Genomic DNA, 21,137 nt, shown 5'->3' on the forward strand with positions numbered 1-21,137 from the left:
TGTTGATGCAGTAGGTGTCCACGCCGGATGGATTTACGAAGATAATAGTCGTTACCTATGCTTTGAAATGTTTTGGAGAGTGCATAATAACTCCTCATCACTTTTCAACCCACGTTATCTTTTGCTGGTGTGTTTAATTTTCTTTACATTTTTTACAATATGTTTTGGGGGATGTTTTTAACGTTATAAACTAGTCTATGGGGGTTAGGCCTGTTTTCAGGGCTGAAATAAATTAATGCATAATTAGACTAAATGAAAATGTTTCTCTGACTTTAAGCTATGCATTGGATCGCGTTCATTATAGAACTTCTATCACGCACATTTCTACAACCAAGTCCTACACTTGTCCAATTGGCAATCATGTCAGTCAAAGTTCTGAAGCACTTTGAGAAAGCGAAACCATCGAAGGCAATGACCAATCCAGAGGACAACAACCCAAATTATGAAGAGGAGACAAATATGAAGGAAAGAAAAAAGAATGAAAGAAAAATATAAGCATTTTCATTGCAAACCCGGAACTTACTGGCTAACTCGAATTGTGCTTCCATTGCCTTCATTTACTGTAGCCTAAGTGTGTGATGATGTAGCAAGTTATGAACTGGCTACATTGTAAGCTCACTTTCAGACGTTCTTCTAGCTCCAGTGCTGTGAAATACGTACAGTTGAAGTTCACATCCACTTAGGTTGGAGTCATTATAACTCATTTTTGAACCACTCCACATATTTCTTGTTAACAAACTACAGTTTTGACAAGTCGGTTAAGACATCTACTTTGTGCATGACACAAGTCATTTTTAAAAACAATTGTTTACAAACAGATTATTTCACTCTATCACAATTCCAGTGGGTCAGAAGTTTACATACACTAAATTGACTGAGCCTTTAAACAACTTGGAAAAAGATGCCATGGCTTTAGAAGCTTCTGATAGGCTAATTGACATCATTTGAGTCAATTGGAGGTGTACCTGTGGATATATTTCAAGGCCTACCTTCAAACTCAGTGCCTCTTTGCTTGACATCATGGGAAAATCTGCTCAGCAAGGCTGCTCAGCACGGAAGAAGCCACTGCTCCAAAACCACCATAAAAAAAACAGACTACGGTTTGCAACTGCACATGGGGACAAAGATCGTACTTTTCGGAGAAATGTCCTCTGGTCTGATGAAACAAAAATAGAACTGTTTGGGCATAATGACCATCATTATGTTTGGAGGAAAAAGGGGGAGGCTTGCAAGCCAAAGAACACCATCCCAACCGTGAAGCACGGGGGTGACAGCATAATGTTGTGGGTTGCTTTGCTGCAGGAGGGACTGGCGCACTTCACAAAATAGATGGCATCATGAGGAAAAATATTATGTGGATATATTGAAGCAACATCTCAAGACATCAGTCAGGAAGTTAAAGATTGGTTGCAAATGGGTCTTCCAAATGGACAATGACCCCAAGCATACTTCCAAAGTTGTGGCAAAATGGCTTAAGGACAACAAAGTCAAGGTATTTGAGTGGCCATCACAAAGCCCTGACCTCAATCCTATAGAAAATTTGTGGGCAGAACTGAAAAACCATGTGCAAGCAAGGAGGCCTACAAACCTGATTCAGTTACACCAGATCTGTCAGGAGGAATGGACCACAATTCACCCAAATTATTGTGGGAAGATTGTGGAAGGATTCCCGAAATGTTTGACAGAAGTTAAACAATTTAAAACTGGGAATGTGATGAAAGAAATAAAAGCTGTAATAAATAATTCTCTCTACTATTATTCTGACATTTCACATTCTTAAAATAAAGTGGTGATCCTAACTGACCTAAAACAGGGATTTTTATTAGGATTAAATGTCAGGAATTGTGAAAAACGGAGTTTAAATGTATGTGGCTAAGGTGTATGTAAACTTCCGATTCCCCCCATTTCTGATTGTCTCTGTTTTTGCACATTTTTGACACTGAATTTTGTCAGATCTTCAACCAAAACGTAATTTAGATAAAGGGAAACTGAGTGAACAAGTAACACACAATGTGGATACTTATTTAATTTATTTTATAAACAAAGTTACGCAACACGCAAAGTCCCTGTGTGAAAAAGGAGTTGCCCACTTACACTTAATAACACTTAATAACCTTTAGCTGAAATGACTGCAACCCAACACTTCCTGTAGTTGTTGATCAGTCTCTCACATCGATGTGGAGGAATTTTGTCCCACTCTTCCATGCAAAACTGCTTTAATTCAGCGACATTTGTGGGTGTTCGAGCAGGAACTACTCGTTTCATGTCCTGCCACAATCTCAAATCGGGTTTAGGTCTGGATTTCCAAAACATTAAATGCGTTGCTTTTCAGCCACCCTGATGTAGACTTGCTTGTGTTATTTGGATCATTGTCTTGCTGCATGACGCAGCTGCGCTTCAGCTGGAGCTCACAGATGGATAGCCTGACATCCCCCTGTAGAATTCTCTGAAACAGAGTGGAATTCATGGTTCCTTCTATTAAGGCAAGTCGTCCTGGTCCTGAGGCAGCAAAGCATCCCACACCATCACACTACCACCACTGTGGTAGTGTGATGTGATGGTAGATGCTTTGCTGCAATCATTGCAGCTACAGGTGAAAAAAGTTATTGAGTGTAAGAGGGCACCTCACACTTCCCCAATTTCTCTCACTCTCTAGTCATTGCATTTACTGTTGCCTACAACCAGAACAAGCAGCTGATCGGAGAGCGAGGCCTCATGCTGTGTTTCAAAAACGACCTGATCAGTATGACGCTCTATGTGAGGGGCAAGATCAACCTCTGCCTTGGCCTAGACCCCCTCCATCCTGTGGTTCCCGGACTGGACGGCATGGATGCTAACCTGGATAGCATTGTCCTGGCGAGGATGGCGCTGTCAGGCTTTGTGTTGGTGACTATAACCACAATGCTTGCTCTTTGGGGTTTCAGGCTGGGTTTCTTTATGAACACTTTGTGACAACTGCTGATGTAAAAAGGGTATTACGAATACATGTGATTGACTTATTGTAAGTCCCTCTGGATAAGAGCGTCTTGAATGACTAAAATGTAAGTGGTCCTTCTGTGGCTCAGTTGGTAGAGCATGGCGCTTGTAACGCCAGGGTAGTGGGTTCGATTCCCGGGACCACCCATACGTAGAATGTATGCACACATGACTGTAAGTCGCTTTGGATAAAAGCGTCAGCTAAATGGCATATATTATTATTATTATAAATGTTTACCTGGGCTTTTGTCTGTAGAACTGCTGTGGGAGACTTTACCCGTACACGCTAAGTGACACTCTGCATTTCTGGTGTCCCTTCATTGGTTCCTGCAGAATAATACCGCTTAAGTCCCTCAGACCATTCTTACTCCCCTGAGAGCGCTAGCCTTCCTGATCCTTTTCTCCCATAGCTGTCAGAACAATATTAGCACTGTCTGTGTAAGTCTGGTTCTGACAGCATTTACTCTGATCCCTCTCTCCCGGCTATCAATCTGTCTCTCTCCTTCTCCGCTATCCATCTCTCTCCTCCCTCCCCCTCTACTTTCTCTCTCAGCCTCTCATTGCCCCCTCTTTCTTGCTCTCTGCTACCCCCTCTCTCCTATCTCTCTTTACTATCCCCCTCTTTCCTTCTCTCTTACTGTCTGTTTGATCAGGGCTGTCAGAGGTGTCATGTCAGTTGAGGCGTGTCCAGGAGCACTAGCAGAGCCAGAGGGTTTGAAACTCCACTCAAATTAGACAGTCCAATAACTGATGGAATTAGACACACTCACTGACAGGGAGCTTGTGTAGAATGTGTGTGTGTGTTTGGGGAGTATGCATGTGTGTGTATAGGGGGGAAACACAATGTGAGCAATAAGGGTCAGCCAAAATGTTCCTGTTGATAAATGGAATTAACATCATAGAAGTGTAAAAAACACTCGCACCTGTTTTTCCAAGACAGACTGACCAGTTGGACACAGGTGAAAGCTATGATCCCTTATTGACGTCACCTCCAAAATCAGTGTGGATGGGGGGAAGACAGATTAAAGAAGGATTTTTAAGCCTTGAGATATGGATTGTGTATGTGTGCCTTTCAGAGGGTGAAAGAGCAAGAAACAAAATCTTAAAGTGCCTTTGAACAGGGTATGGTAGTAGGTGCCAGGCGCACCGGTTTGAGTGTATCAAGAACGGGTTTTTCACGCTCAACAGTTTCCTGTGTTTATCAAGAATGATCCACCACCCATAGGACATCCAGCCAACTTGACAACTTTGGGATGCATTGGAGTCAACATGGGCCAGCATCCCTGTGGAACACTTTTGACACCATATAGAGTCCATTCCCCTGATGAATTAAGGCTGTTCTGAGGGCAACTCAATATTAGGAAGTTTTTCCTAATATTTTGTGCACTCAGTGTAGATACAACCTGATGTAGCAACAACGGGCCATTGAAGGGAACAAAGCCCCTACAGAATACATATTCGGACTGTCACTGCATATTTAGACCTGAGGTTATCGTATCCTCATCTATGCTCCTAATGTTTTGTACACTCAGTGTATACCAAAAACATATTTTGATTAAGAGATGTACGTATTTTAAGAGAGATCCCTACCAATGAAAAAGGAGCTTGTTTCATGTTTTGCACGACTGTTGCTTCTCAGAACCCAAATACATTCCACTAATAATATGTGTATGTGGGACGTCAGTCTGGTCATAAAGTTGTCTCCTGATGGAATACATGCATTTACAATTCAATACAACTGCTGCCCTGTAAGATAGATACCCCCATAATACATTTAAAACATAACTTTTATTAAAAGGTTACTATGTCGGCTGGCACATCAAAGATGAAAAAATACATTCATTTATTACCCAATTGCAACTCCATAAAATACATATTTGCCATTCTTTCGAAAATGATCTACAAACAGATGATTCAAACATTCTATGGTCCAATTTTAGAGCTTTTTCATTATTTACATTTAATTGGTCTGCTAAGATCTCATGGCAGATGTCCAGTTGCACTGGCATGATTAGAGAATCTGTAAACAAGCATGTGTGTGAGTGTGTGTCCTATCAGCTGCTCCATGTAAGCCTGAACCCAGAAGGCAGGACAGAATACTGGGCGTTGAACACGACGTAGACGTGGTGTGAGGATGCTGTGAACGGAGCGATATTAGTCTCCTTTGAACGACAAGAAAGAAGGGAGGGTTAGGGGAGAAAAACGGAACCCTTGCCCTTATATGACAAATCATTAATCATATGTTATAATCTGTATATTAACTGTATAATAAACGCTATTGATACATTTGACAAATGCCACATAATCCAGATATGCTCTTTTGTTCCTCAATAAAATGTCAATTATTTTCATTTGCCCGCTGAAAAGCAAGGAAAAATAAGTGGTCTATATTTTAGTGCGAATCCCTGTTCATTTTCAGAACTTCATTGTTTATTGGTTCATCGCACCAAAATAAGACCATTTGAGGTTGAGTACGATGATACCTACGTTCCCCACAATAAAATGGAAACAAATCAACAAAGTCATCTAAAGTGAAATAGGAATTCCTATGTTACGTACCGCTCCACAGTAAGGGCCAATAGGAGGAGTGCTGGCATCTTTCCCGTCAAACAGCTTCAGGTAGTTGTTCTGGCAGTCTCCTGGGTCATCAATGCTGATCTGGGCGAAGGTGACAGTCACCACACGCCCATTAGGAGCCTTAATGCCCCACTCACAGTGGGTACCGTTGGCATAGTTGCCAGGGTAGTTAGGACTGGTCACCGAGCCGTGGTCTCCGTATAACCGCCCTCCACAACCTGGGGAGAAAACACACATGAAAATACACATCATGCACAGACACACACCTACAATATAAAAGCGAGCAACTTCTCTGTTGATATCCCCTTATACAATTGTGTACTACAGATACACTGTTAGAACCTTTTGGTAGGCTCCTTTTTTAATAAACCAAACAGCTATTTTGTCATTAGAAATGGATAGATCTTGACCATTGCCTCAGTTGCATCATACGGTCAACTACAGAAGGAGGAGATGGTTTAGGACTAGGAATGTGTCTCTTGTCTTTCAGGATGGGGACACCCTACAGGGTTAAATCACTCACCCTCTGGAGAAGAGGTCCAGGTGATCTCAAAGCCGTCCTTGGCACCAGAGAAGTCACTCTTGAAGCGCATGTAAAGCTGGTTGGTGCCCGGGAATATAGGATTGGGAAGTGTGGACCCGCAGTACTTTCCTAACAGTGGGGCAGATTCTGTACTGCCATTCCGGACCTGAGGAACAGGGACGAGACGTTGCCTTTTATAAACATACAACACCAAGGAATGACTGACTGGGATACACAGAATTCATAAAGCATAAACTTTATGTGGTCATCCAAATGCAATCAAAATGGAACATTCCAAGATATGAAAATGGGCGTAAAAAAATAACTTAGAACAGACTGTCAGGAGAGAATTTCAACCACGCCCTTGTATGGTATAAAATGGCCATGCATCAAGTAAAGTGGCAGACTGAGACAGTCTGTGTCCTCACCTCTAGGTAATCATAACTACAGGTGGAGTGGGACTCCAGGTTGAAGCTGTTGAAGAACAGAGAGATGGAGTTGTTCTGGGGGGCCATGAGGATGATGGTACAGTCGACATTGTGGGGGTAGATGTTAGGCCAGTCGGGGCTCTTCAGGTAGCCGTAGGCCTGCTCATAGGTCCTGCTGCAACCTGGAGGAACACACAGGAGAGACGAATAATCAGACAAGGGAGAAAACACCAGACAAATACATTAAAGATAAAGACATGGGACAAACACAAATGTTTAAAATAAGTCACTAGTAAAAGGAGAATAGGGTAAGAGGGAGCCTCTTAACGGTTGGAAGTCTGCCATCACCATACCTGCCACTTGATAGGTCAGACTCATTCCGTTGCCGGTGATGAAGGCATCAGACTTGAAGACGATGTGCATGGTCCTTCCGTAGCTGTAGAAGTCTGGGATGTGGTCCGCAGCACAGAACTTGTGTGCTTGTCCGTAGTCTCCCTGTGAAACACACAATACAGAAAGATTAAGGGCATTAGAGTAAGTCTTTTTAGGAGACTCACAGAGTGAAGACGGACTTTCTAAAATAATATTCCCAGTCCTGACATGCAATACGTATCGGCTTCACAAGGAGGTGCAAGTATGCATGCAAGTACATTAATGGTTTCGGCTATTGTCACAGTTTAAAAGAGCTGACATCTAGAGTAGTAGTATCCTACACATTTAAGTATATAATACAACGTTTAATTGTAGGTGACTTTCAAGTGACCCAAGAACACTCTGTACAAATAAACACATAAAAAAGCTACAACAGAAAATTGTCTAGCCTGTCTCACCACAGGCCAGTCACTCATGTGCAGGAAGTTAGTGTTACAGCTCTGGCTGGGCTGCAGGTTGAACTGCTGTACGGCTACTTTAACGCTCTCCTGAGGAGGGGCGTCCAGGACCCAGCGACACGAGATGAACGGTGGATAGGCGTTGGGGTACATAGGAGATGTTATGGTCTGGACCGCATTTGTAGCGTTCAGAGTGCCTCCGCAGAGTCCTGGATGACGCGCACGCACGCACACACGCACGCACACACGCACGCACACACAGTCACACACAGTCTTGTGAATCGCAATACCCACACGCCAATTAATATAGAGTACCAGTCAAAAGTTTGGACACACCTACTCATTCAAGGGTTTTTCTTTATTTTTACTATTTTCTACATTGTGGAATAATAGTGAAGACATCAACGCTATGAAATAATACATATGGAATCATGTATTAACCAAAACAAGTGTTAAACAAATCAAAATATATTTTAGATTCTTCAAAGTATCCACCCCCTGCCTTGATGAAAGCTTTGTACACTTTTGGCATTCTCTCAACCAGCTTCATGAGGAATGCTTTTCCAACAGTCTTGAAGGAGTTCCCACATATGCTGAGCACTTGTTGGCTGCTTTTCCTTCACTCTGCGGTCCAACTCATCCAAAACCATCTCAATTGGGTTGAGGTTGGTGATTGTGGAGGCCAGGTCATCTGATGCAGCACTCCATCACTCTCCTTCTTGGTCAAATAGCCCTTACACAGCCTGGAGGTGTGTTTTGGGTCATTGTCCTGTTGAAAAACAAATGATAGTCCCACTAAGCGCAAACCAGATGGGATGGCGTATCACTGCAGAATGCTGTGGTAGCCATGCTGGTTAAGTGTGCCTTGAATTCTAAATAAATCACAGTGTCACCAGCAAAGCACCCCGACACCATCACATCTCCATGCTTCACGGTGGGAACCACACATGCATAGATAATCCGTTCACCTACTCTGCATTTCACAAAGACACAGCGATTGGAACCAAAAATCTCAAATTTGGACCCATCAGACCAAAGGACAGATTTCCACCATGATTGGCCAAGCAAGTCTCTTCTTCTTATTGGTGTCCTTTAGTAGTGGTTTCTTTGCAGCAATTGACCATGAAGGCCTGATTCATAAAGTCTCCTCTGAACAGTTGATGTTGAGATGTGTCTGTTACTTGAACTCCGTGAAGCATTTATTTGCGTTGCAATCTGAGGTGCAGTTAACTCTAATGAACTTATCCTCTGCAGCAGAGGTAACTGTGGGTCTTCCTTTCTTGTGACTGTCCTCATGAGAGACAGTTTCATCATAGTGCTTGATGGTTTTTGCAACTGCACTTGAAGAAACTGACATTTCCGGACTGACTGATCTTCATGTCTTAAAGTAATGATGGACTGTCGTTTCTCTTTGCTTATTTGAGCTGTTCTTGCCATAATAAGGACTTGGTCTTTTACCAAATAGGGCTATCTTCTGTATGCCACTCCTAACTTGTCACAACACAACTGATTGGCTCAAACGCATAAAGGAAGGACATTCCACAAATGAACTTTTAACAAGGAATATCTGTTAATTGAAATGCATTCCAGGTGACTACCTCATGCAGCTGGTTGAGAGTTTTCAAAGAGTGTGCAAAGCTGTCATGAAGGCAAAGGGTGGCTACTTGGAAGAATGTGACACTTTTTTGGTTACTGCACATATATGTGATATTTCATAGTTTTGATGTCTTCACTATTATTCTAAATTGTAGAAAATAGTAACAAATAAAAGAAAAACCCTTGAATAAGTAGGTTTGTCCAAACCTGACTGGTACTGTAAATATGTGTTCAATGTTTGTATTAATAATAGTGTGATGGATTAGCCAATGAGTGCAGGGCAGGTGAACTTTTATAGAAAGAAAGGAAGGGAATAGATCAAAGGGTGTCTTACTGTCCTGTGCCCTGTAGGTGGCGTTGAAGCCCCTGTAGCTGATAGAGCTGTCAGTGACGAAGTGTACAGTCAGGAAGTTACTAACAGACACAAAGGGACCCGGGATTACATCACGTCCACAGTACGTCCCCACCAGAGGGAAGTTCATATTATCTCCGTCAAAGATCTGATGGTGAAGGGTAGAAGGGTAGAAGGGTGGAAGAAAGAAAGAAAGAAAGAGAGAGAGCAGATTAATGAGTAAAAGAACGAACAAACGAGAGAGCAAATAAACAAATGAGTGAACAAATGAATGGAAGGAATGCTAGATCTCCTAACCTTGACGTAGTCATAATGGCAGGTAGATGTAGACGTTCCCTCCAGTTCAAACGAGGAGAAGGTGAGGTTAATGACTTTGTTGATGGGCATGGTGATAGTCCACAGGCAGTCCATATTGTACTCATAGTTCCCATCACCGTTAGAGTCCGGAGAGCCAAACATCCCTATAGGTGTAGAGAGATAACCCCCACAACCTTGTGCCGGGCCTGGAGAGAGAGACAGGGGAGGAAGAGAAAAGTGGAAGAGGGTAGAGGAAGACATGGGCACATGTGATAAAGAGTTATGATATAGCGTGTGGGCTTTGGGAGCTCTCATGCAGGCTTCCATATGTGAACAGCAGATAGCACTAAATATCCATGAATTCTCAAAGAAGGCTGTTAGTACACATGTATAGGCCTACATCGTCAAACAAGGGTGGTACACATTCAAAACAGTACTTGTTGAGTATCCACCCATCAAGTGATATTTAATATCACATCAAGATATCACATGTCCCCATATACCCAGTTGTCCCTCCTGCTGTTGCTGTGCTGTATGCATCAATACTAACTGAGGGACTGGATGTCTGAGCTCTGAGGGGGTATGCTGTGAACACTGAACATAATGTGTTAAAACCTATAGAACTCCCAACATTCCCAGAGACAGAGGAGTGTTTGTGTGCGCCGTCATAAATCTTCCCCCTTTGCCCAGTCTGTTCAGCTGCTCACATCCCTCGGATGGCCTTCAGCTCCATGGGAAACAGGGGTAACCACAGCTGGAGATTGATTTAAGTGTAACACAGAGTGGGGTGATTCACCATGGCTCTCTTCTATGACAATGACGGAATCTTGGGATTCTTTTTCAGCCCTCTCTCTACTTTATAGAGCCTTTTGTATCTACAGTAGACTATCAAACACAAATCAACCCTCTCTACACTTTATAGAGACATTTGTATCTAGACTATCAAACACTAATCAACTAGATAAAATGCATTAAAATAAATGGCAAAAGAGATTAAAAAAAAAAAAAAAAACATTCTCGCCCTTTATTCACTAGCTTGATGCAATGCAGAATGCCTCTCTCACTCTCTCTTTTGTCCTGGTCTGAGTACACTAATATGGCTGGCTGGCCCCCTGCCCATCGGATGGACAAAAGGCTGTTTATGCGCAGCGGGGCAGTCATTGGGAATGTACAGCCCCCCACTCCCCACATAGCGATTTAAGACATGTGGGTTAATATTGGAGAGAGTAGAACAACAATCCTGGCCTCTCACTTCTCTAGAGTGAGTGTAAAACAAACTATATTAACTGAACGTCGACAGTAGCTTGAGGCCTGAATAAGTATAGGACAATGTAAGATATTTACCCATCTTTTATATAGATACAGTCCGTTGTTTTCAAATAGCCCATATAGTGTCTGGGACACTTAGATAAGAAAAATGTAACACCATCCACTGTTTTAAAATAGACAAATCGAGAAGATGACCTACCCAGAGTCTCAATGTAAGTGGCCCTCCAGCCAATCCCAGACACGGATGAGTCGGTCGTGAAGGCGATAAACATCTGATTGGTTGTGGACTGGAGGTCGGGCGGGAGTTCCGTGCCACAGAACTGCCCCATTATAGGAGCCATGGCGTTGGGCCCGTCGTACACGATCACATAGTCATAGCGACAGGACGACGATGCCTCCAGATGGAAGGTGTTCCACCTGATTGGTGGAAGAAGAGGCAGAGGGTAATGGGATATCTGAGGAGATGTGGGTGTCACTTAAAGCCTGACACCACTTTCTGGAAGAGGTTTCAACCTGTTCATGTGGGTCTGTTAAAGCACTGCCACGCACAGAATGTCCCTTAGGAGGAAAGTAATTGTTTTGAGTTAGGCTGTGCCTGGTCCATAGAGGAAATCTTTCCTCATACACCGGGACACACACACACACACACTCTCTCTCCCTCTCTGTGTGTGTGTGTGTGTGTGTGTGTGTGTGTGTGTGTGTGTGTGTGTGTGTGTGTGTGTGTGTGTGTGTGTGTGTGTGTGTGTGTGTGTGTGTGTGTGTGTGTGTGTGTGTGTGGGGGTTATGGTGTGACACAAAGGCATTAACACCTGCAGGTGGAAACGGGGGACATGGGACAGTCTGTTCTCAGAATCAGAATGATCTTACTACACTACAGACATGAGGTACTTATTGTTAGCTAAGAATGCAGTCCGTATGTGCTTTAGGCTAAGTCAACACTTCAGCTTAAGCCTTGCACTTGCTCCCTGTTCTTATTTTGAATGATGTTGGTTTTCTGATCATTATTAGACTTTCTCTGGGTTGGTAGACAAAGCAGCATGTCCCTTAGACTCACTTGAGGTTGATGATCTTGTTTTCAGTGACGACGATGTGGTAGGTACAGTTCATGTTGTGGTGGTAGTTATCGATGCCAGCCGGGCTGCTGACCGTACCAGAAGTGCTGTTGAACACACCTCCACATGCTAATAGTAAAAAACAAAACACAGATTAATAACATTCTGACCATACCAGAAACACCAATCCCTTAATTAGTCTCCTTCCTCCCACTTTTTCTGCTACTTGAAGTAAATATACTTGAATGAATCCTACTTAAATGAATTCGGTTTATTTTCAGACTGTATTTTGTTGTGTGTCTTGGTTTCTGAGAGAAGAGCTGTTTTCATTATGATGCATGCAAAAAAATAAAGCAATAAGTCTTTTAGTTTTTGACTACTCTGAGCTGTCAATGTGCAGCCAGTCACGTTTACCCTGTCACTCCAGACATTAATCATCTAAAAGGCTTGATGGAGAGTGGTGTCTCCCCCATTATAGAGGCTATAATGGCTGCCCTGTCTGAAGTGTGTGGGTGCCCGTCTGAGTCATTTAGCTACTGATGATGATACGTATTTACTGTTCTGTCTGACAGGCTGCATGTCTGAATATTAGAGGTCAGTGTTTAATCCTTATGAATTGAAGGGTGTGTGCGTGCGTGCGTGTGTGTGTGTGTGTGCGCGTGTGTGCATGCTTTCAGAAAAGTATTCATACCCCTTGACTTATTTATTTTGCTGTGTTACAGCCTGAATTCAAAATGGATAACAAACAAAAAAAATCTAATCCATTTACCACAATACCCTGTAATGACAAAGTCAAACACATGTTTTTAGAAATGTTATCGAATTTGGTGAAAATGAAAGTAGATTTAATTAAGTCAAAACTGACTTAATTTGCTGATTTACAGCAACTCGGGAACATTCACGGTCTTCTTGGTAAGCAACTGCAGCGTAGATTTGCCCTTGTGTTTTAGGTTATTGTCCTGCTGAAAGGTGAACCCATCTCCCAGTGTCTGGGGGAAAGCAGACTGAACCAGATTTTCCTCTAGGATTTTTCCTGCACGTAGCTCAATTACATTTTTTTTTTATCCTGAAAAACTGCCCAGTCCTTAATGTTTACAAGCACACCAATAACATAATGTAGCCATCACCTTGCTTGAAAATATGTAGAGTGCTACTCAGTAATGTGTTGTATTTTTGCTCCAAAACATCACACTTTGTATTCAGGATAAAAAGTTAATTGTCTCGCCACATTTTTTGCAATATTACTTTAGTGCCTTGTTGCAAACAAGATGCATGATTTGGAATATATATACATTTTTTTCAATTAGGTTAGTACTGTGGAGTAGCTGCAATGTTGTTGAGCCATCCTCAGTTTTATCCTATTACAGCCATTAAACTGTTTTAAAGTCATAATTGGCCTCATGGTGAAATCCCTGAGCGGTTTCCTTCCTCTCCGGCAACTGAGTTAGGAAGGACGCCTGTATCTTTGTAGTGACTGGATGTATTGATACACCACCCAATAGAGAAATTCACCCTGCTCAAAGGGGTATTCAATGTCTGCCTTTCATTTTTTAAAATCAATCTACCAGGTGCCCTTCTTTGTGGTGGAATCAGTGTTTGAAATTCACTGCTCGACTGATGGACCTTACAGATAATTGTATGTGTGGGGTACAGAGACTTTTAAAAATCATGTTAAACACAATTATTGCACACAGAGTGAGTCCATGCTACTTATTATGAGACTTGTTAAACACATTTTTAATCCTGAACTTATTTAGGCCATAACAAAGAGGTTGAATACTTATTGACTCAAGACATTTCAGCTTACATTCTTTTAATAATAATAATAATAATTTCGCTTTGACATTATGGGGTACTATTGTGTCTAGGCTAGTGACCAAAAAAATGCAAATGAATCCATTTTAAAGTCAGGCTGTAACACAACAACATTTGGAAAGAGTAAAATGGGTGTGAATACTTTCTGAAGGCACTGTATGTGTGTGGGTCTATTGTGTGTATGTGTTGTCCCTGGCCTGGTATCCATCTGCTGTGGCCTTGTATCCAGAGCCCTCTTCTCCTCTCAAATCCCCTCTAATTGTTAGAAAGCGCAGCCTCTCTCCATTCCTCACATTCTCCACTGGGCTGAATGGAGCGCCAGCGCAACGGCAGCATTCCCCTCTTAATGGTAAACAACCCCAGAACTATGAGGCCAAAAGCCCAAAACTCTGAGCCCAGAGGCTCAGACAGACCCAGTCAGAATGCACTGATACTCAATATGGTAATAGCTCCCCCTTGCCTTTTGTAGGCCCAGGTGGACATTTTACCACATTTGCTTACACAAATAAAATCTTCTCAGATTTGTTCAAGTGCATACAGCAAATGCGTCAAACTCCAGTCCTCTGAAGGTAGTTAGGAACTCTCCTCACCTTGTTGTCTAGGTCTAAATTGGAAAGGAAAGGAAATAACAGAAACCAGCAGAGGCACGGCCAGGAATTGAGTTGGACACCTATGGTAGATGGCTTAGGGTCCAAGGGTTGATTTAGAATTGGGCCTCAAGACTTGAAGCATGAAACTCACGTATTGCTCTGTACTCCGCCAGGAAGCCGTTGTCGTTGATGATGGAGTCGGAGTAGAAGTTGACCAGCATGGGTCCCAGGGTGCTGAAGGGCCCAGGGATGGAGCTGCCACACACTGTGGCCACAGGGGTCCCCGTAGGGTGGGTACCACCGTACACCTTCACCCCGTCAAACATACACGTGGAGTGGGCTAGGACAGGACACAAAGGACACAGGCTAGGACAGGACACAAAGGACACAGGCTAGGACAACATTGGGGGAAAATAACTGTCAAATGAATCATAGTATTATGAATGTGATTTGAAGGTAGAATAAGCGACACACATTTCGGAAGCAGCGTATCGGGCGGACTTTCTCAACAGCAAAGAGCAAGAGACAAATCTCTTGTGCAGGTGTTACACATCTATCATGTTGCAGGAGAGCCAAGATGACCATTTAGATGGTCCTTCTTCTTACCTTCTACCTGGAAGGTGCGGAACTCCAGGATGACAACAGTCTGGGGTCCAACGTCTATGAGGTAACTACAGTCGGAGAATAAGGGGTAGTCGGCTGGGTAGTTGGGCGACACCACCCGACCGGTGGGGGCAGTGAAGTTAGCTCCACACCCTGAGAGAAGACGCCAACGGACAGAACATTATAGTAGTTAAAATACACTGATATATTACGACTGTAAATGTGTACCTAACATACACTAGTAGTACTCTACTCACGTGTGATGTAGTTGGCTGAGAAGCCTCTTCCTGGGGTTCCAGTGGACTGGAACCTAGTGGTGATGGTGTTGTAGGGAGCGATGATGGGGGCTGGGGCGGTGGTACCACAACCTGTAGCTAGCAGTCCATCAGCGGTCTCACTATCACCTGACCACACCTACAGGTAATACGACAGAGATAGTAACAAACAGACGTTATGTTCAGTATGTACTGTACAGTAGGGAGTGATGATGTCAACTGGATCAGTGCTGTCACACCCTGAAGCTAGCAGACCACAGAACCAGTGGCGTACCACACACCCCTGCACAGAACCATTATACAAAATAATTCCCACTCCTTGGGTTCATTATTTTAGTCATATGATGTCAGCGGAGCATCAACCTTGCAATACCAAAGGCTATTTTAATAGAGGGCGCAATCTTATCAAGCAAGTGTAGGAGCTAGGAGGTTCAATAGTGTGTGTTCACCTTGATGTAGCTGCTCTGACACTGCCCGTTGGCATCAGGGATCTGGAAGTCAGAGTTGAAGTTCATCTCCAGGTGGTTACCCTCGTGGGCGATGATGGTCCAGGAACACTCAATGTTGGCAGGGAAGTTCTGGGGGTAGTTGGGAGACTTGATGACACCAGTGTCAGCGTGTATCACTCCTCCACAGCCTTTAGGGATACAACAGTACATCATATTTTCACAACATATCACACAACTATCACAGAACAATCCCAAGACCAGGGCTGGGGTGAATTCCATATAAATTCAGTTAATCCAGAAAGTAAACTGAAATTCCAAGTCCGATTTCCATTCTTGCTTTTTAAGATTACTTGGAATCTTAAGAGTTGACCTCAACCCTGGGCAAGACGACATCCTGGTCATTCATCGGCCCATAGCCTACCTGAGGAGTCAGTTGACCAGGTGGCCACAAACCCTCCTCTGGACACTGAGTGATCGGCCAGGAAAACCATCACCAGCTTGTTGGACCCTGATTGGATGGTTCCTGGGGAGGTGGTTCCACAGTACTGGCCAATCACAGGAGACCCTGGGGAGCCCCCGTTGAAGATGGTGACAGAGTCCCAGCCACAGGTATTGTGAGGCTCCAGGTTGAAGTAGCTGAAGGTGAGCTGAGGGGGACAACAGGGGGTAAATGGAGGGGTGGTTTGAATGTTTTTAAGGTAAATCTGTATGGTATGTGATGGCTGTTTGTGTTGCACAAGTTGAGTTTATATTATACCATCTGATTTATAGCACCAGCTCTGCATAAATACCATACACTACATCAATGTTACTATTAATGTCACTATTACCTAAGAAATTGACCATCCAGGTAAACAAATATAACAATCACACCATCTACCAGAAGACATTAGAGAAACGCATCACAAATCCTCTTCACTTCTCAATATGGCTAGCTAGCTAGTTCACATGCTGATTGATATTAGTCTTACAGTGTTAGCTATGTAGCTAACTTTAGCCACCAAACCACACACACACACACACACAAGATTTAACCCAGCTCCAGGACATGCTGCTGAGGGATTCTCTACTACTCACAGTGATGGTGTGGCCCTCAGGGGCCTCCAGTAACCAAGTACAGCGGCTGGGGCTGGGGTAGAGGTTAGGGTAGGCAGGGCTGGAGATTACACCTCCCTGTCCGGTCTGCCAACCACCACATTCTACAGGGAGGTAAGGAGACAGAGGTAGAGGTTAGGAGCTAGACACAATGGCTGAGTAAAAAGGTCAATGTTTGAGAAGGCAGGATTATACCTCCTTCCCCAGTCTACCAACCACCACACTATATAGGGAGATGGAGAGGTTATGAAGTTTGTAATGCTACATTTCATATCTTGATGCCTTAGTGGAGCATCGATCTGTGCCTGATATCCCTCAGAATAAAACTAGTGGTGCTTGGACCACATAATGTTGAGTTTAGAGGCATTGAGAAACTGTACGTGAGAGATGGGGCTAAGCTCACCGGAGAATAAGTACTTGGCCTTGAAGCCCAGGTCTCCTATAGCTTGGTTGGTCTGGAAGTGGACCCAGAGTTCAGGGGTGGACACCACCAGGGGAATCATCGGAGTGGTCTGGCCACAGAACTGGGCCAGCAGCTCCCCGCTAGAGTCACCTAGGAAGGGAAGATGCACAACATCCACACAGTTACACAGCCTGTTTATGGGGATCAGTTACAGAACGGTTAGGCACATAATCACTTGTCTTTATCACTTAGGTCTTAGGGGAAATTTCCCAGACACAGATTATGATTAGTCCTGGAATAAAAAGAAAGCTCAATGAAGGATCTCCATTAAAAGTGCTTTTTAGGGCCTCCCGAGTGGCGCAGTGGTCTGAGGCACTGCATCGCAGTGTGTCACAACGGGCCGTGGCCGGGCTGTGTCACAACGGGCCGTGGCCGGGCTGTGTCACAACGGGCCGTGGCCGGGAGTCCCATAGGACTGCACACAATTGGCCCAGCGTCATCCGGGTTAGGGGAGGGTTTGGCAGGTGGGGCTCTACGTGGCTCATCGCGGTCTAGCGACTGCTTGTGGCGGGTTGGGTGCCTGCAGGCTGACCCCGGTCGCCAGTTGAACGGTGTTACCTCCGACACATTGGTGCGGCTGGCTTCCGGGTTAAACTGGCGGGTGTTAAGGAGTGCACTTAGGCGGGTCATGTTTCGGAGGACGCATGACTCCACCTTCGCCTCTCCCGAGCCCGTTGGGGAGTTGCAGCGATGAGGCAAGATTGAAAATTGTGGAGAAAAAAGGGGTCAAATTTAAATGCCAAAAATATACATTTTGTTTCTACGGCTATGCTTAAATCTGTGTCTGTGAAACCGCCCCAATGAGTAGTTACTTTGGATACGGACGCAAACATTCTTCGATTAGCAAAACGACACATCCAGCATTGTGACTCACCGAGGCGGAACTCTATGTAGTCGGACTCGCAGGTCTGATGGTTCTCCAGGTGCAGGTCTTCTAGGATGACCACGATGGACGAGTTGATTTGTGTAGGGTTCTGGATCAGCCACTCACAGTTCAGGTTGTTGCTGTAGTTAGAGGTGAGGTAGCCCGGGGAGGTGAAGTTACCTCCAGCTGGGTCACTGAGGATGCCACCACACACTATGGAGAAGGACATAGAGGTTTAGAACAAGAAAGCACTGAAGGGTATTTTAAATGTATGATATTTCCCTTGAGAGCAGTTCTGATAATTCAAATCCAAATGTTAACATCCCTATGAGGATGGCAACACACTTCACACATTAAAGACATGCTTTGCATTAAAAGTGTCTTTAAATGTCTTTGAAAGAGGTCAAAACGGCAATGGCCGCCTTTATTATTAACCCTTATTAAACCCTGAGAAAATCTTATAGTTAGATCTTATACTAAACACCCTGGGGAAAGTTGCGAGGGAGACGAGAGTAAAGCTGTACACACACGCATCTTCATTGGAGGAGTAGGTAGCTGTAAAGCCTCCATTGGAGACAGAGGAGTCGGTACGGAACACGACAGTCATGGTGTTGCCCGACGCCTTAACCTGGTAGCCTGTTGGCACGGTGCCACACAGCCGCTCGATATGAGGGGCGGTTACCGACACGCCGTTTAACACCTGAGTGAGGAGAACCACGCCATCAGAACCAGTTAGAACAATTAGAATTGCATTAGAACCAATAAAGTCATACTGGAAGCATGGAAAGAACCATGGATGTGGCCGGGCTGATTATGTGCTAGAAGGATTGAGTAGATTTTAGTCTTAGATGATATGACTGTACAGTAAACGGAGGCAAATGTGAAAATAAATCAACACACCAACTTAAAGGATGAACAAGTGAACCTAAAAGAAGAGAAGCTGAAAGATAAGTGGGACCCACATCCACATAGTCGGCGTAGCAGCTGCTGCTGCTGGTGGTGCCCTCCAGCCGAAGATCGTTGATGGTGAGAGTGACCCTTCTCCCCGGGACCACAGTGATCTCCCAACGGCACGTACGGCTGTGAGGGTACAGGTTGGGATAGTTAGGGGACGAGATGGTCCCCGAGGGAGCGTTCAGCTCACCTCCACACACTGTAGGGGGACAGGACCGGAAAGAATGAGAAAGAAAGAACGGGTTGTTAACATCAACACAGCTTATTAACTTCTACTGTCAGTCAGTCATTTTCACTGCTAATACCAATACTACACAAAGCTATGACACAGAAATCACACACAGCTCAGTTTTCACACCTTCCCCTTTTCCACATTTTGATACGTTACAGCCTTATTCTAAAACAGATAAAAATCTTGTTTTTCCTCATCAATCTACACACAATACCCCATAATGACAAAGCGAAAACAGCTTTTCAGAAACCGTTGCTAATTTATAAGAAATAAAACCAGATACTTTATTTACATAAGTCTTTCAGACCCTTTGCTATGAGACACCTAGATTGAGCTCAGGTACGTTCTGTTTCCGTTGATCGTCCTTGAGATGTCTCTACAACTTGATTGGAGTCCACCTGTGGTCAATTCAATTGATTGACATGATTTGGAAAGGCCCACACAGTTGACAGTGCATGTCAGAGCACAAACCAAGCCATGAGGTTGACGGAATTGTCCGTAGAGCTCCGAGACAGGATTGTGTCGAGGCACATATCTGGGGATGGGTATAAAAACATTCTGCAGCATTGAAGGTCCACAAGAACACAGTGGCCTCCATCATTCTTAAATGAAATAAGTTTGGAACCACCAACACTCTTCCTAGAGCTAGCAGACCCGGCCAAACTGAGCAATCTGGGGAGAAGGGCCTTGGTCAGTGAGGTGACCAAGAACCCGATGGTCACTCTGACAGAGCTCTAGAGTTCCTCTGTGGAACAAAGACTGGGAGACTAGTCAGGATCGAGGGAAAGATGAACGGAGCGAAGTACAGAGAGACCCTTTATGAAAACCTGCACCAGAGCACTCAGGACCTCAGACTGGGATGAAGGTTCACCTTCCAAAAGGACAATGACCCTAAGCACACAGCCAAGACAACGCAGGAGTGGTTTTGGGACAAGTCTCTGAAGAATGGGAGAAACTACACACATACAGATGTGCCAAGCTTGTACCCAAGAAGACTCCATGCTGTATTCGCTGCCAAAAGGTGCTTCAACAAAGTACTGAGTAAACAGTCTGAATAGTATATGTGTATTATCAGTTTTTGTACTTGTAATACATTTGCAAAAATATCTAAAAATAGTTTTTTGCTTTGGTCATCATGGGGTATTGTGTGTACACTTTAGAATAAGGCTGCAACGTAACCAAATATGGAAAAAGTAAAGAGTTCTGAAAACTTTCCGAATGCACTGTAAGTCTTAAATGAATTGACTTTTACCTTCCACACTGGCCACAAAGGACAGAGTGAATCCAGGGGCATTTACACTGCTGTCGCTGACAAACTTGACATAAGCAAAGCTGTCTCCTGTGTCCATAGGGCTAGGTATGACGTTCCCACAATGCTTTCCCAGGAAGCGCCCTGGAACAGCACATACCGGCAACACATTCGTCACCTTTTATTTCATCACATTAGACAAAATGAATTGCACAAATTGACAAACTGAATTAGACTTCTTAGAAAAGAGATATGACACAACTATGTGCACACGCCGCTGTCATTTTTAGGCAGAACATTGCTAGAAACATGTCAAGAATCCGTAAACATAGAACAGGTTACCTGAGGCATTGTACTCTCGTATCTCGACATAGTCACTGCTGCAGTCTACTGTGTTCTGCAGGCTGAAGTTGTTGAAGCGGATGGTGAGGTAGTGTCCTGTAGGGCCCTCCAGGTACCACTCACAGGATGAGCTATCTGGGTAGTTCGCAGGGAAACCTGGGCTCTTGAGGTTAACACTCTGGCCAATGTATGTGCCTCCACACGTGGCTGTGTTGGATTGAAAAGACAAAAAAAAATGAGATTGAGATCCGGGTCATTCCAAGTATCTCCTGTATCTTGTAGAAGAGGCAGCAAAATACATCTGC

At 44.0% G+C, this 21,137-nt stretch overlaps 1 protein-coding gene across 1 annotated transcript in view; it reads right to left on the reverse strand.

Annotated features, from left to right (window-relative positions):
• Positions 1-4,745: 4,745 nt before the first annotated feature.
• Positions 4,746-21,137, reverse strand: part of cubn (cubilin (intrinsic factor-cobalamin receptor)) — a 52,301-nt gene continuing 35,909 nt past the window's right edge. Inside the window, exons 45-66 of the mRNA XM_052483322.1 lie at positions 20,833-21,039; positions 20,494-20,634; positions 19,018-19,208; positions 18,584-18,755; positions 18,065-18,268; positions 17,131-17,280; positions 16,710-16,831; positions 16,054-16,279; positions 15,633-15,820; positions 15,166-15,322; positions 14,912-15,061; positions 14,457-14,645; positions 11,903-12,029; positions 11,048-11,265; positions 9,580-9,785; positions 9,265-9,430; positions 7,335-7,543; positions 6,858-6,999; positions 6,505-6,686; positions 6,077-6,242; positions 5,536-5,771; positions 4,746-5,138 (exon numbers count right to left, since the gene is read on the reverse strand). Of these exons, the coding sequence (XP_052339282.1) occupies positions 5,031-5,138; positions 5,536-5,771; positions 6,077-6,242; positions 6,505-6,686; positions 6,858-6,999; positions 7,335-7,543; positions 9,265-9,430; positions 9,580-9,785; positions 11,048-11,265; positions 11,903-12,029; positions 14,457-14,645; positions 14,912-15,061; positions 15,166-15,322; positions 15,633-15,820; positions 16,054-16,279; positions 16,710-16,831; positions 17,131-17,280; positions 18,065-18,268; positions 18,584-18,755; positions 19,018-19,208; positions 20,494-20,634; positions 20,833-21,039 (3,857 nt within the window). The 3' untranslated portion in view covers positions 4,746-5,030. The remainder of the gene's footprint in view (positions 5,139-5,535; positions 5,772-6,076; positions 6,243-6,504; positions 6,687-6,857; positions 7,000-7,334; positions 7,544-9,264; positions 9,431-9,579; positions 9,786-11,047; positions 11,266-11,902; positions 12,030-14,456; positions 14,646-14,911; positions 15,062-15,165; positions 15,323-15,632; positions 15,821-16,053; positions 16,280-16,709; positions 16,832-17,130; positions 17,281-18,064; positions 18,269-18,583; positions 18,756-19,017; positions 19,209-20,493; positions 20,635-20,832; positions 21,040-21,137) is intronic.

The sequence above is a fragment of the Oncorhynchus keta genome, chromosome 28 (genome assembly GCF_023373465.1).
Source record: "Oncorhynchus keta strain PuntledgeMale-10-30-2019 chromosome 28, Oket_V2, whole genome shotgun sequence".
NCBI lineage: Eukaryota > Metazoa > Chordata > Actinopteri > Salmoniformes > Salmonidae > Oncorhynchus > Oncorhynchus keta.